The sequence below is a fragment of the Lissotriton vulgaris genome, chromosome 8, assembly GCF_964263255.1.
Source record: "Lissotriton vulgaris chromosome 8, aLisVul1.2, whole genome shotgun sequence".
NCBI lineage: Eukaryota > Metazoa > Chordata > Amphibia > Caudata > Salamandridae > Lissotriton > Lissotriton vulgaris.
In genome coordinates, this window is record NC_141696.1 from 51,257,135 (window position 1) to 51,273,890 (window position 16,756).

Genomic DNA, 16,756 nt, shown 5'->3' on the forward strand with positions numbered 1-16,756 from the left:
TAAAGCTGGTTTTAATATTAAATGAGACCTTTCTAACAAACAGTATATTATTCTCCTGCACTCATCACACAATCTGATCATCCTAAAAGACGAGCGACTTAACATCACAGTATTTTGATACTTTTTAGAAAGAACACATAGAGACTGGTTAGCTTTAGTGCAATATTAGGAAATATTATTAGGAGAGCAGGAGGCAGTAAATGGAGACAGATCGGAGGTGCTGGTGCTGTCACAACAGGTATGCTGCCCAAGGGCTCAAAGTTACTCCTGAATCCTAGAATGAGGGATACTGTCGGAGAACATCACTCGTGCAACAGGTTTGGATCTACAAACATCTCGTCTACGACGTGTGAAAACACCACTGTGCTGAAACGTTAAGATGGGTGATCACCATCTATAATAGATTAGTTGGGCTTCCCCTATTCTACTCAAAGAAACACGAGGCTAGTCTTATGGGAAACAAGATGACAGCGAACAGCAACACACTGTAAACTAAAGGTATAAGCCAGCAGTAATGAGCAGCGATTGTGCAAGGATATGTCCGTTTCTGAGGGACTGTGATGAACTCATTGTTTTGGCAATCATTCACTTTGCTCAATAGAGCCGAACATATTGATTTACTGTGGGAAACACAGGAGGAAGAACCAAGCCCCAACCTATGCTGCTCACTGCAGGTAAGACAGTGACTTCACTAGGATCAATACATTTTGAACAGACTGTGTATGTTTGGGAAACCTGGGAAGAAGAACCATGTTTGTGGCTAAAGAACGGAATATGGACATCAAGTCTGTCAGTCATTCATCAATAATGTTAAATGTCATTCACAGTCAGAGATAGAGACCTAATAATTCTCAAAAGCCTCTAATGATACTTTTAAGATGTTAAGTGAGCCTTTGAGGATGTAATCTTGCTCTGAGAGGCAGGATGTAGCAGTGTTCAAGATGGTTTTCTCAGAGTTGATATCCTGGTGATCAACCTGGGTTTCCTTACAGGAGACTTTATTTCCTCTTCGCAGCACAGGCTCACCTGTCGAACAGTACACTGAAGGACATAGTGTAGGCGCTACAGTCTATCCTTAGTACAGACATAGGACATTGCCTGCTAAGAGATTGGCATGACGGTTGGGTTTGTGCGCCAAGTCATGAACATGTCACCTTGGTAAGCCCCTGGCACCAGCAGAGTACTACAGTACAGAGGAGGAAGCCTTGTAGACAAGCTCTCAGTACCAGGATTGACCACTGAACTGTGCAAGAACCATCTAAACTGGATGTGTTTCACACTCAGTATTAGCTCCTCCCTTTTCATTGTTGCACAGAAAACACCACTCAGTACACCAAGAGCCCTAAAGCTCCACCAAGCATGATCTGAAAAGGTGCGTAATTTAAAGAGAGGGCTGCTTGAAAAAAGAAATCAAGACTCTGAAGCCTACCTTATGAAATTCGGGAAGTATTTTTACTACAAACTTCTGTGGAAAATATTTTGTAAGTAAATCTATTTCTAAAGATGACAAAGTTTAAGTAGGCCTGTAAACACATGGTACATCTACTGAATATGATAGGCCGAGGTGAGAAGAGTCACATGCCTGATAATAGTGTGGTTTAAGAGATCTGTTCAAGGCAGAGGGTGGCATCTCTGAGTATCTTTAGTCTGGGATCCATCAGAGACAGTCGAAAACCTTCTGTCGAAGCCTGCAATGTGCCTTTTGTCCAGTGGCTATCAGAAATATGCGCCGTGAAGATCCGCAACTTGTTTCAGAATGTCCTTCTTGAGTATAAAGAGCGGCATTTTCTTATTCAAGACCATCCACCTGAGAGAGTTCCCTCGACCACCACCCTGCAAAAGAAAGAAAGCACACTCTGAGAAAGGAACCAGACATCCATTCACCCTAAAACTGAGCCTCAAGCATTTGTGTACACTTAGTCCCAAATACAGACCTCAAGATTATTGACAGTGTGAGTCCAGTGACCCAAGAGGGCCATTGCTACTTACCTGTACCATTAAGCAAGCAAACTCCTGGGATTAGCCTCAGTCCTGCTAAATACTGCTAAAACAAATCATGACACGGTTACTTGAAACAGTTACTGCAGGGGCTGTTTCTTGTGATGCTATTTTAGCTGAAAGGTCACATGAAGGTTTTTTTCTGCATTGTTGTTAATGACCAGGAATAATTCCCTTTCAGGTTTCACTACAGGTAGCTGTAGCTGCACGAACTTCTGCCTTGAAATATATCACATTATTATTTTAAATGCCTCAAAAACAATTATGAAGTATTATAGACAGAGTGGGATTTAAGTCAATGCCCTTTAATGATAGTCTTTATTGCAGTTCTCTGCAATAGGGATGTATGACATTACAACGAATGCTTTTACCACGCATGCTTTTATATCACAACTTTTACAACGCATGCCTTTACAACGCATAGTGCTTTGGGGCGCTGGATAGTGAATGGTTTAATTTACTATTCCAACTCCAGTCCCCGTGGATAGTAGAGAAGGTGTTGGATAGTAAATTAAGTCTATTCCCTATACTAGAGCGCCCCCCAGCGCAATGCGTTGTAATGGTTTGAGTTGTAAAAGTTGCGATGTAAAAGCACTGCGTGGTAAAAGTTGCGTTGTAAAGGATGTTTCCCCTGCAATAGGTATTGGCTGGATGCCAAGGACACAGAGTATGAAAGATGGTTGGGTACTGCCATTTACAGACAGCACATTTACAATTTAATGCAGTCTTGAAATGGCCACTTTTTTGCACCAGGCATGGAGTTTTTGTGCTAATCCTGCATCACACAGAAATATTAATACCTGGAGAAAGGATTCCTGCAAATATCTTTCATTTGCGCAGGACAGAAGTAAAGTGTCTTTGTTTTCATTACAATTTGGAATTACAAAAAGAAAATTATTGTGTCACATTTGTACTTCCCTTGCTGCTGAAATACTTTGAAATAGTTCTAATTTGCCAAAAGACACAGTCTGACACTTGACCTGTCTTTGAATTGAAGGCAGATGCGACTAGATGAACAAGTTACTTACCTTCAGTAACGCCTTATCTGGCAGAGATTCTATCTACCCGGATATTCCTTACCTTAGAATTATCTCCAGGAATCAAACTGGATCTGTAAATTTTGCCCTGCGTGCTGGTATGTGGTGTCATAGGGTTACGCAGGGTGTCGTCGTCCACTCAGAAGTGGCGTGTGTGGTGCCTAAATAGGTGTCACCCTAATGTGCGGATTTAAGTTTCTTTTTGCGATTTTCCATGCCGGAGCGCGGAGCAACGAAGAACACTGACCACTGGTATAGAAAACTAGGGCCCTAAACGGGGAACAGCCCTGCCCCTAGAAATCCATTCACATAACGGGGAGGATGGGTGATTTGGTAAGGAATCTACAGCTAGACAGAGTCCCTGCCAGATAAGGCGTTTCCGAAGTAAGTAACTTGTTTATGTGATAGAGACTTCTTGCCACAGAGTCCTTACCTTAGAATACATACTCAAGCAATACCACCCCGGAGGGGGGAAACACCCTATACAGCGCAGTCATCACATTGCACTACATTTACAACGCAGTCATTACATCGCAACACCCTTTACAACACATGTCACTACAACACAGCCATTACATTGCATGTCACTACAATGCATTACACTACAACCCATGTCACTACAACGCAGGCATTACATCGCATGTCATTACAATGCATACCAGTACCCCTACACTATCCAACATTTGCCCTACTGTTGCACCCCTGGAGTTAGAATAGTAATTTGTACCCCTACCCTATCCAACACTTACCTTAAATGCAATGTAATGGTATGTGTTGTAATGGTATACGTTGTAAAGTTATTATGCAATGTAATGGAATGCGTTGTAAATGTAGTTCTAAAAAATTCATTGTAATAGCACGCAATGTAAATGTATGCGTTGTAAGGGATGGTACGGTGTAAAAACTGCATTGTAAAGGCATGCATTGTAAATGTATGCATTGGAACATCATACATTGCCCCGGAGGTGGGTCTGCAAAACAATTTCATACCAAAAAGTCCTGCAGGACCGAATGAGCAAAGGGCCCATACCAAAAGACCTGACTGTTCAGGCAGTAATGCTTCGTGAACATGTGCGAGAAGTCCATGTTGCTGCCTGGGATATATCCAGGACAGGAACTTTGTGTGCTAATGCAGTGGTCGCAGTCTTAGCATTAGTGGAATGAGCATGCAAGCCCTCAGGGGGTTGCTTCTTGACCAGTGCGTAGAAGAACTTAAAGTAGAGCATGATCCATCAGGAGATGGTTGACCCAGCCTTTCCCTCCTTTGCTCTGACTTATCCCACAAAGAGTTGGTCATGCACCCAGAACTCTCTTGTGCGGTCAAGGTAAAACAACTATGCTCTTTTTGGGTCCAGTCAGTGGAGTTGCTCCTCTTCTTTAGAAGGTTGTGGCAAAGCGTAAAAAGAAGGCCTACGTGAAAAGTAGTGATGACTTTCAGCAGAAAGGAAGCTCAAATTCGTAGAACCAGCTTGCCGGGGAGATGTTCAAATAGAGAGGCTAGGATGACAAAGCCTGAGGCTCACTAACCCTCCAGGCATATGTTACTGCCACGGGTAAGGTCATCTTGATGGTAAGGAGCCTGAGAGGACAGTTGTGCAAGGGCTCATAGGGAGCGCACATCAAAAAAGTCAGGACTAGATTAACATTCCTCCGAGGCATGCTGAAGGGAGAAGGAAGAAACATATGTTGTAAAACCTTTCAAGACCCTATGTACAATAGGGGATTAGAAGAGGGATGTCTGGTGAGGCAACCGCAGAAAGGCTGGTATAGCAGAAGGTTTGCCCTTTAAAGTATCCAGAGCAGAGCCCTGCTGGATAAGGGAAAGAATAAAGAAAAGAATCTGAGAAAGGAGGAGTAGAAAGGAGGTCCATCTGTTTTTCTGCACACCATGGCACAAACTTGACCAATGGCAGGTGTGTACTATTTAGGTGGCGGGATGCCTGGCTGCCAGAACAACATTACAGACTTTAGGCGGAAGGTCTAAAGCGGTCAACTGTCACCGCCCAATCTCCAAGCAAGAAGGCAGAGCATTGACAGGTTCAGGTGTTCAGTGTTGCTGAGAAAGAAGATCATCCCGAAGTGGCAGCCTGATCGGAGTGCCGATGGTCATGCTCAACAGCTTGGGATATCAAACTCTCCGAGCTCAGTCCGGATCAATACGCATGACTTGGGCCCATTTGTTACTGGCACTCTGGGCAGGAGTGGAATTGGAGGAAAGGTGCACAGGAGGCCTAAACTCCACTCAAGATGATAACCGTCTCCAAGCGAGAGCCGCCTTGGAAACTCCAGTACGATGAACTGCTGACATTGCACTTTCTCGGAAGTGGCGAACAGATCTAATCAAGGCCCTCTCCACTACTGAAAGAGACTTGGCACCACCACTGGTTGGAGACACCATATGTGATCCACTAGGCATCTTCGGATGAGTTTGTTTGCCCTGGCGTTCTGAGAACCCGCCAGGTGTTGAACCACCAGGGGAATACCCTGACATTACGGCCATGTCCAGAGATGCAGTGACTCTTGCCAAAGGTTCATGACCCCACCCGCCCTGTTTGCTGCAGTACCACATTGTAGTAGTGTTGTCCATAAACATCTGCACTGGCCATCCCTTAATGGAGGGTAACCACAACTGCACCGAATCAGGTCAGACATTGAGCAAGACATTCCATAGTGAAAGCCTGTCCTTCTAGACTGTCAAGGTTTGTGTACTATACTACTGGTGGTGGACATGCTATTGTGAGTGCTTATAGTTGATTGGAATATAATGTTTGATCCACCTTTGAAGTGTTGGGTGTTATCAACCAACTCTTTTTGTTATTATGCTTTATTATTATTTATTTATAATAACTCTGATTAATCCTTTTTCCCTATGGAAATATTTCCCCCACAGACAGCTTCATCAGCCCTGTCACCCACACTATATTACGCATCATTGTATAGATGGCCACCGTTTGGTCAGAAATGAAAATTTAAGCATGAAATTTGCGCTCTGATGAAGCAATTTTTTAATATATTGTTACTTTCCGAAACGCACGTCAGCGCTTTTCTTTGTGTGTGCTTTGTATGTTACATTGTGATTTGTAGATCTTGTGGCTTCATTGTTTAGTGTAGTGTCCAGTGTTTTTCATTTTTGTAATAGTATGTGGTTTATATTTACTGTTTGTGTTGGTTCAATACGCCACTAGGTTGCTGTGTATATAATGTGTGTCTTCATTTAATTTTGTTCATAGTGATTTGTGGGCTGCGTTTATGTTTTATGAATATCTGTGTAGAATGTATATGAATATGTTTTTATGTGTTATTCTGTGTACTATCATGGATGAATTTGTCTACATCTCTGTTTGATAAAACAAATGACAAAATAATAAATGAGTACAAATAATTAAAATGTATATGAGCTGATCTGTGGGTGATTTCTAAATCATTTTAGAGCTACTGCCCTTTTATTTATATTTTTGGGGACATCTCATCATGTTCTTAGGGGGAGAAAGCAAGCCAGTATATGAAGAAGTGTCCAGTACACTGGTTTCTGCCAAATCCTCACACCAGTCCATGTTCGGGGAGAAAGGCTGGTATTCTTCAGGGTCCAGCGACGCCTCTCACTCTTCTCCGAGTCCAAGCCTATAGGAGTAGAATTTAGACTCTGGCCTGGGATCCATGGCTCCAGTCAGCGCCGGAGTCAGTCGGGATTAAACTGTGGATCCAAGCAGCCCAACTGGTGCCAGGGGTGGAAGTGCCGGCGTGTATCCAGTAGGGGGGGCGCCTGAACCTGCGGGGCCTGAAGGCACGCAGGCTGGATCGGGCATGGCCCCTTAAAACTGCTGGATTTGACCGAAGGCTTCTTCAGCTCCCCGAAACTCAGGTTGGGCGGAGCCAACCCAGGTGCTGGCTCAAACATGGAGCCAGGCCTCAAACGTTGATGCTCCCTTGCCCAAATGACCATTGACTAAGTGCAACAAAGATCTTGGACCCTGAGACTGATCGTGAGACCATCCTCTTTACCAGGAGAGAGACAGTCGCAACATCGCATGTCTAGCCACTAGGAGCTTGAGGGAACCCTCCCTCAAGGCCTTCGGATTCATTGTGCGACGGTTGACGCAGGTCTACTATTTGTGCTTGAGGCTTTAAAGGCAACCAGGGTGCGGGTCCGTCACCGACAATGAGTGGTGACAGGGGGCGCAGGGCTTGAAACGGGCCTTCCGAGATGACATCACTGCCACACTAGGAGAAGATTCTCTAAAAACAGTTCGAGGCTAGTCAAAAAGTGACTAGGAAGTATTTCTCGCTGACTGGCACAGAAAGAAAAGAAGTGACATCAGCGCGCTGAGGTGGCACTATATAGGCACCATTCACATCACATTTAGTGCGGATGACACCAATGATGCCACGCAGAGCCAAATTAAGCCACCAACAGGTGCGGAGGGGTACAGCTCACAAAAACATTCCAGATCTAATGAAACCTGAGGATAATTCTAAGGTTAGGAATCTGTGGCTAGATGTCTCTATCAGATAAACACAAAAAATTAAAGGTCTCTTTATGGTTTATTCTCCTTCTGACCTCCTTCAAAATTATTTCGAAGGTGATTGCAGCATCTCTTGCACTCCTACTTCCATTGCTCCTGCCAGAATGGTCCATATTTGCCTCTTCTACAAGTTCTGGCAGCTATCTCTGAGCCAGATTTGAGATCCAGCTGACAAAATGAAATATGCTGAATTTGTCCTGGTGTCATTTTCCCACACTGGTACACATTTCAGCAACACTCACTAGTTATCTGCTTTTCTGTCCTGAGCAGCAATCAGCAGGCAGAGAGAGCACTTTCCTATTTTCACCTATTGATGGGCACAAAACAAAGGGCTGATTTAAAATGCCTTTGATTCATAAAAAAGGGACTGGAGGAGGTTTTGAGACCTGCAAAAATTGGCTCCCCTACCTCATATATCAAAACACCAATATGAACCCTTGGGTCTAAAGTGCAGTGTTAACCTGGCTGGAAGAACATACCTACCTAGGAGAGCTCCTTTTATACGGCGGATACAGCTGGTATTATGGCCACCCTTAGGTGCCCAACCACATGTGTGGTAGGGGCAAAAGGACAGCTGCTGAGACCAAGAGAGGAATAAGGAAACCCAAGAGATCTGGTGACCCAACTTTCTCGAAAGTGTTTGAGCGCCATATCAGTTTTGTCACCAAATAGGCAGGAGCCGTCAAAGGGCATGTCGATCAGGAATGCCTGGACATCCGAGAACCCAATGGAGCATAACTAGTTGGGGCGTCGAAGTGCCACCGTGGGAGTCGAAGCTCTGCCTAGGGAGTACATGGTGTCTAGCCCATATAGGATGACGAGGTTTGCTGCATTTCGACCATCCACTAAGGCTTAGTTGAGGATAGTTCGAATCTCTAAAGGGAACATGGGAAGCAGTAATGCAACTGAGTACCACAAACATATAGGATTATTGTGGAGAAGTGTGGCTCACTGGTTAGAGGAGGCAGACCCTGATGCAGAGATCAGACCCGGGACCAGGGTTCAATTCCCGACGCGGCAGGGTCTTGAGCCCAAAATGTCCCCGGACTCGATAATTCTCGCCTCGGTGCCTACTCGAATCATGGGTTCACACTCTGCAACTCTGGGTAATAGCTTGCTTAATCTCCACTACGGCCCCACCGCCATGGGATGCCTGGTCTTCACCTTGGGAGTGCCCAGTAGGGGCTATCTCGCAGGGAAAGCCAGGACGGGTTCCCAAAGCAAGCGCTAAGAGACCTGTCGGTGATTTGGCGCTATATAAATCGAAATAACATAACATAACATAACATTAGCCCAAGAGGCATGCAGTGCTCACTAGCCGCAAGGCTATGCTAGTGGTAGAAAAAATTTGCTTTCCAAATGTGTCCAGCATCGTGGATTTCGATTCTGGTAGAGTGGAAGTGAACGTCTTGAGGTTGGGGCATGTGCAACCAGGCTCTCCAGGAAGGGGTGCTAGAAGAGGAAGGCTTGGCCTCTTAAGGCATGGCCATGGCATTGGGCAATCGTTCTAATCGCAGGAGCCCCTGACCAAGCTTGGGCCCAGGCCTCTAGTTCATCAGTGAGGGATTAGTTAAAAGGGAGTGAAGCACCTGCATAAAGACAATGGTCTTGACCTTGACTGTAGGAGCTGCAGCTCACAGTGGGACAGGATGCGCCTTCCTCCGACGCAAGGCCTGCAGGGGAAAGCATGGCAGACTTCAGTGAGTTATCCAGACTACTGGCATCACCCAGCTCCTCCTACCAGTTCTTTCCTGGCTGAAGGTCCTTCTTTAGGGGACCAAACTCTTCCTTCTCATCTCCCCCTTAAGGACTGTAGGGTTGATCTAGGAGTGGTAAGTCCAGGGGTAGAGAGGGCCTGGACGGTGCCGGCACAGATGTCTAATGGCGCTCGCTCGGAATTCTGAATAACAATGGGTTCATTGTCGAGCGCTAATGGCAGCATCAGGAACAGCACTAGAATGGAAGGAGCTGGGGTATAACAAGGCACCTGTGATGATGTTGGTCTGGATTGGGTGGCGGATCCAGAGGGTCCATCTGGTGTAAGGGTGAATCTGGTGGCAGCAATGCAGCAGGGACACCTCTCAGCTCCATTGGGCTTGAAGGCGCACCAGTGGTGTTGAGAGATTTTAATGCCATGCTACCTGCTGAGATGATTTTCTTGGCATATTTTTCTAGCTTTTTTTTTTTTTACTTTTTTATTGTGGTATGTCAAGAGACAAATGTTACAGCACATCTGTACACATGTAGACAAAAGATAAAGCAGTAAACGGGTTGAGTTGTAGTACACAGCCATTCAGTCCACAACCCTGAGGTCGGACGGCATCTTTGTATGACAAAACCAAAATTAAAAGCAAATTAATACCCGCATAAGATACAGATAAGGTAATTGCACCACATATTTTGTTATAAACAGTAACAATTAACCAAATAAATAAATTCATTAGAGAAAATCAAAATAGCATCCAGTCCAACCCAAGTGTCCAGCTCTGACTAGCAGTGTTGCATTGTCCAAGGCCCCTGTTGGTGTAAAACATATTCATAGGAACAACACATACTTCATAAAAAACCTATGCAGGTCACAGCAGAGGCAAGTCCAATCCCCCCAAGCTCATAGACCCCCCCCCCCCCCCGGATTCCTATGGGACAGTGCCAGTTCCGCCGTCGGGGAATCACACAGTTCGCCACGGTATGAATTCCAGTGGCCCCATTTCCTGTCCCAAACCTTAGGGCAGCCCCTTATTTTATACACTGTCTTCTCCGCTATCATGCATTGGTCCATTGCTGCCACCCATCCTACTACGAAAGGTCTGTCTGGGGAGCCCCAACCCATCGCCACGGATCGTTTGATCAACAGAAACCCCAGTGCCGCCCATTGTAACTCAGGGGCGTTTAGATCGTTCGGCCCCCACATGTTGAGGACACATTCCCTAGGTGATGTGGGAAGTGGTTTTCTCAAGGAGCTGCTCATTTTACGTATCGCTGCCGTCCAAAACTGTTGTATCACTGGGCAATCCCATAGTATGTGGTAGAAGGTCCCGGGGAGGCCACATCCACGTAAGCATAGAGCATCAGGCCGTCGACCAATCTTGGCCAGGGTAAGGGCGGACATGTATACTCTGTGCAGCACTTTTAGTTGGATCAATCTAAACCTATGACATATGGCCGATTCCCTCAGAGACATTAGCACTGACTGCCAGTCCTCTTCATCTAAGGGACCCAAGTCTGACTCCCATTTGGCCCGTAGCGACAGGAAGGGGTCAGGGAGGTTATTGCAGAGCTTACGGTAGGTAAGGGAGATGGCCTTTTCAAGGAGGGGTTCTGACAGTAGCCGGTCCTTCAACAGCGAGGTGTCAGGTATGGAGGCGATGTCTGGAAAAGCGGTCCGGAGAGCGTGTGTAATTTGCAGATACCTAAAGAGCTCGGTGGGTGCAAGGGCATATTTAGTTTGTAGGTCAATAAAGGACAACAATTTACCCTTATGGATAAGGTCTCCAACCTCAGAAATCCCGATCATGTCCCATCTATCGAAGCCCTGGGAGAAGCAGAGGGAGCCCAAGCGCTGCTCGGACCACAATGGTGATGCCTTGGTGAATTTGTCAGCCCAACCCAGCCGTCTATTGGCTCTGTGCCAAATGTCCACTGTGTGTAGCATGGGACCCACATATCTAGATTTAGTGGGTTTGCAGTATAGAGCTCCCAGGTAGCCTTCGCGTCCCGTTTGTTCTCTATCTAATAGGAAGGCCGGATGAAGAGGTGAACCGTGTATCCATTGGTTGATCACTAGAAGCTGGGAGGCCCAATAGTAAAGACGGAGGTTGGGGAGGGCTATTCCCCCATCGTACCAGCCCTGGAACAGCTTACAGAGAGCAATTCGCGCAGCGCGTCCGCCTCAAAGTAGTGTTCTGAGCTCGCTATCTACCGCCCTGAAGTAGGAGTCTGGAATGGGGAAGGGGCAGTTTTGTAGGACGTATAAGAAGCGTGGGAGCGCTAACATCTTAAACAATGCCACCTGGCCCGGGAGGGAGAGCGGGAGTGATCGCCAGTGAGCCACGTCGCTACGGAGCCTACGGAGTGGGCCTAGTAGATTACGATCATAAAACAACTTGTGGCCGGGAGTGATGAAAATACCAAGGTATGTAAAGCCTTCCGTGGCTACTGTAATTGTAAACCCCCTGGGCATGCGAGGTGGAGGACCATGCAACATGTACAGCACCGATTTGGTCCAGTTTATGGCATAACCTGAGTATTTTCCAAAGTTTGTAAGGACGTGGAACAGGCTGTTAATGGGGGACTGTGGGGACGACCATATATCAGGATGTCGCCGGCGTAGAGGGAGATCTTGTCTACAGTCTCGTCACTCCACCGCAGGCCTCTGATTGAGGCGTTGGTGCAGACCCAGTGAGCCAAGGGCTCCAAGGTGAGGGCAAATAACAAGGGGGAGAGGGAGCAGCCCTGCCTGGTGCCCCGATGAAGCGGGAATCTCCGGGACGCACAAGTTACTACTTGTGTAACGATATATCTGTAAGAGACATTAGTTAGTGATAGATTCCTTACCTTAGAATATCCCCAGGCGTCAGACTGGATCCGGAAATTTTTGCGTAGCAATACCCCTGCGCCCTGGTAGGCGTCGTCTGCGGCTCCGCGTCCGTCGTCGGCGTCGTGAGCGCCGGGATGACGTCATCGGAGTATATAGACGGCGCCCATGCGCGCTGACGTCAGTTCTGATAACACAGCTTTTCCGCGCCAGATACGCAGAGCCATGATAGAACTAACACTGGTGCCATTGAAACTAGGGCCCTGAAAGGGGATGACCTTAACCTTAAATATCGGTTCGCAGAACGGGGAGGATGGGAGGGCGGTAAGGAATCTATCACTAACTAATGTCTCTTACAGATATATCGTTACACAAGTAGTAACTTGTGCATCTGAAAGAGACACGTTAGTGATAGATTCCTTACCTTAGAATAGATACCCCAGCAATACCAACCCCGGTGGTGGGTCTGCGAACCAATATCACACCAGAAAGTCCTGGAGGACGGAACGGCCAAAGAAGCCATCCCTCCGGACTTGACTGTCCAGGCAGTAGTGCCTTGCGAACGTGTGCAGCGAGGCCCACGTGGCTGCCTGACAGATGTCCTGCAGGGGGACACCGCGGCCCAGGGCAGTTGTTGTCGCCGTGGCCCGAGTGGAGTGAGCCCGCAATCCAGCCGGGGGCTCCTTCCTCGCCATAGAGTAGCATGCTTGGATGCACAAGATGATCCACCTGGAGATGGTCCTCTTGTGTACAGCCTTTCCCTTCTTCGCGCCCACGTAACCAACGAAGAGTTGGTCATCCACCCGGAATTGGCGAGTGCGGTCCAGGTAGTAGGAGAGCGCACGTTTTGGATCCAGACGGTGGAGCCTCTCTTCCTCTTTCGAGGGATGCGGAGGCGGAAAGAAGGTGGGCAAGGTGATGGACTGCCCGATGTGGAAGGCCGTGACAACCTTGGGCAGAAAGGAAGGTCGTGTACGCAACACCACCTTATTAGGATGAACAGACAGGAAAGGCGGAGAAGAAGAAAGAGCCTGGAGCTCACTCACCCTCCTGGCAGAGGTGATGGCAACCAGGAAGGCCGTCTTCAGCGTAAGGAGACGAAGAGGACAGTTATGAAGTGGCTCAAAGGGAGCACACATCAGATAGGTGAGAACAAGATTCAAGTCCCACTGGGGCATCACGAAGGGAACAGGAGGGAACATGTGCGTGATGCCCTTCAGAAATCTACTCACTATAGGGGACTTGAACAAAGAAGGCTGATCTGGTAGCCTCAAGAAGGCTGAAAGAGCAGAAAGGTACCCTTTAAGAGTGCCCAGAGCAGAGCCCTGCTGGGCAAGGGAAAGAAGAAAGAGCAGCACTTCCGAAAGGGGTGCAGAGAGGGGATCCACAGCCTTTGCTGCGCACCATGCCACAAATCTATTCCACCGGCAGGCGTATACCGACTTCGTGGAGGGACGCCTGGCTGCCAGAATGATGTCACAGACTTCGGGAGGCAAGTCAAATGGCCTCAACTGCCGCCGCTCAATCTCCAAGCTTGTAGGTGGAGACTGGACAGGTTCGGGTGCAGGACCGTCCCCTGCTGCTGCGACAGAAGGTCCTCCCGAAGAGGCAGACGAATCGGGGGATCGACTGGCATGCTGAGTAGCTCGGGATACCAGTATCTTCGAGCCCAGTCCGGAGCCACAAGGATAACTTGGGCCCGGTCGCGCCTGATCTTCTTCAGCACTCTGGGCAGAAGTGGTATAGGCGGAAAGGCGTACAACAGGCCGCAGCTCCACTCGCGACGAAAAGCGTCTCCGAGCGAGTGCCGCCTTGGAAACTCCAACGCGCAGAACTGCTGACATTGCGCGTTCTCTTCTGTGGCGAATAGATCTAACCAAGGCTCTCCCCACTGTCGAAAGAGACCTTGCGCCACGTCCGAGTTCAGACGCCATTCGTGATCCATCATGCACCGGCGGCTGAGTTCGTCCGCCCTGGCGTTCAGAGAACCTGCCAGGTGTTGAACCACCAGAGTCACGCCCTGATGTTCCAGCCACTGCCAGAGGCGCAGAGCCTCCTGGCAAAGGGTCCACGACCCCACACCGCCCTGTTTGTTGCAGTACCACATGGCGGTGGTGTTGTCGGTGAACACCTGCACCACGCTCCCCTTGACAGAGGGGAGGAATGCCTTCAGTGCAAGACGAATCGCCCGCAGCTCCAGAAGGTTGATGTGGAGCCGGGACTCCGCCGGAGACCAGAGGCCTCTGATCTCCGCCTCTCCCATGTGGCCTCCCCAGCCCTGGAGGGACGCGTCCGTCACAACTACGTGCTCCGGCTGGGGTAGAGAGAGGGGTCTGCCACTGACCCAGTCGCGATCCGTGAGCCACCACTGCAGTTGCTTCGCAGTGCCCTCCGAGATCAGGACATGATCGGACAGGTTGCCCTGATGCTGGGCCCACTGAAACTTCAGGTCCCACTGCAGAGCCCGCATCCGCCACCTGGCGTGACGCACCAGAAGGATGCAGGAGGCCATCAGTCCCAGAAGCCGTAGCGTCAACCTGACCGAGACCCGGGATAACGGCCCGAAGATGGGAATCAGAGCCTGAATATCCCGAACCCGCTGCTCGGGTGGGTAAACCCGAAAGTGCGCCGAGTCGAGAACCGCTCCGATGAAGAGGAGCTTCTGAGAGGGACACAGGTGTGACTTCGGCACATTGATGGAGAACCCCAGCAAGTGCAGGAGGTCGGCCGTAGTCTGGAGGTGGCTGACGACTGTCTGGGGCGAGCCCGCCTTCAACAACCAGTCGTCGAGGTAGGGGAAGACTGACACCCCTTGCCTGCGCAGATGGGCTGCGACCACCGCCATCACCTTCGTGAACACCCGTGGGGCGCTGGTAAGGCGGAAGGGGAGCACGGTAAACTGAAAATGCTCCTGGCCTACCGTGAACCGCAGGTAACGCCGGTGGGCCGGCAGGACGGGGATGTGGAAATAGGCGTCCTGCAAGTCCAACGCTACCATCCAGTCTCCTGGGTCCAGGGCAGCCAGGACCTGAGCCAAAGTGAGCATCTCGAACTTCTCCGTCCGGAGGAAGCCGTTGACGTTCCGTAGGTCCAAGATAGGGCGTAGGCCCCCTTTGCCCTTCTTGGGTACCAGAAAGTAGTGGGAGTAACAGCCACGTCCTACTTCTGGCCCAGGAACGCGCTCGATGGCCCTCTTGGCCAAGAGGGCCGAAACCTCCTCTTGCAGAAGTTGCAAGTGATCCCCCGACACACGGTGGTATTGAGGTGGCATGGATGGAGGGGAAGACTCGAAGGGGAGGGAGAAACCCCTTCGGACAATTTGCAGCACCCACCTGTCCGAAGTGACGGTATGCCAGTGGGAGAGGTGATGGCGAACCCGGCCTCCCACAGGCGTCACATGGGCCTGAAAGCTCGGACTAGGAAGGTTTTGAGGCGGGGGCTGCTGAGGGAGGTGTGGACTGGCCTCGCCGCTGGCCCCGACCACCGCCACGGCGGTTCCCACGGCCGCCACCGCGATGCTGAACATTCTGCGGCGCGTGGCTGACGGTCCGTGGTGGGGCGCCCCTTCCGTGGCCACGAAAGGAGCGAAAGGCACCCGATTGCTGGCGTGGGGCCGTAAGGCCCAAGGACTTGGCCGTGGCCCTGGAGTCCTTAAAACGTTCCAGCGCATGGTCTGCCTTGTCGCCGAAGAGGCGACGGCCATCAAACGGCATGTCCAGGAGAGTGGCCTGGACATCGGCCGAGAAATTGGCGGACCTCAACCAGGCGTGGCGTCGAACCGCCACCGTCGTTGCCATCGCCCTGCCCAGTGAGTCCGTGGTATCCAGCCCACACCGGATGGAAAAGCGTGCCGCATCTCGGCCGTCCGCAAGGGTTTGGCTGAGTTTAGCCCTGACCTCCTCAGAGCATTGTGGCAGCACCTCCGCAACCGTGTCCCACGGAGTGTGGGTGTAGCGGCCCAAGAGACAGTTGGTGTTTACTGACCGGAGCCCTAGGCTCACAGACGAGAAGACCTTCTTACCGAACTGCTCGTATCTCTTGGATTCCCGGTCGGGCGGGGCCGACGGGAATGCGGTCTGGGAGTTGGAGGCCTGGATGACCAGGCTCTCGGGGGTGGGGTGGGTGGACAAAAAGCAAGGGTCGCCCGGTGCCGGGCGGTAGCGTCTGGCCACGTTCCTATCCACAGGGGGACCTGTGGCGGGCTTGGACCAAGTGCCCAGCAGAACGTCACACAAGGCCTCATTGAACGGCAGAAGGGGCTCCGCGGAGCCGGACTGCTGTTTGAGTACCTCAGTGAGGAGATTAGTCCTCACGGCCGCGACGGGGAGCTCAAGGTTTAGGGCCTTAGCTGCCTCCGTCAACACTACACTGTAAGCAGAACCCGCCTCCGAAGCCACAGTCGGGGGCGACGTAAATCCAGTGTCTGGCGATGTGTCAATACCACTGGCCTCCCCAAGCTCATATGTCCAGTCCTGATGAGACTGGCATTCACGTGCCAGAGGGTCCTCGGACCCCTCCCACTGCTCCTCGTCACCCGGCTCCTGGAGACCAGGACGAACAGCCAGGGCCTCCTCGTGGAGATAGAATTCTCCGAAGGCTGACGGAATCGGCGCCCAGCGGCGCCCCTCCGACGCCTGAGGCGGACCGTAGGAAGCATTGGGGTC

The 16,756-nt window shown here is 50.0% G+C and overlaps 1 protein-coding gene across 1 annotated transcript in view; it reads right to left on the reverse strand.

The window, feature by feature from the left end:
* Window positions 1–1,351: 1,351 nt before the first annotated feature.
* The window catches only part of LOC147693361 (transient receptor potential cation channel subfamily M member 2-like), a 1,943,547-nt gene continuing 1,928,142 nt past the window's right edge, over window positions 1,352–16,756 (reverse strand). The window contains exon 31 of the mRNA XM_086933684.1: window positions 1,352–1,833. Within this exon, the coding sequence (XP_086789810.1) occupies window positions 1,717–1,833 (117 nt within the window). The 3' untranslated portion in view covers window positions 1,352–1,716. The remainder of the gene's footprint in view (window positions 1,834–16,756) is intronic.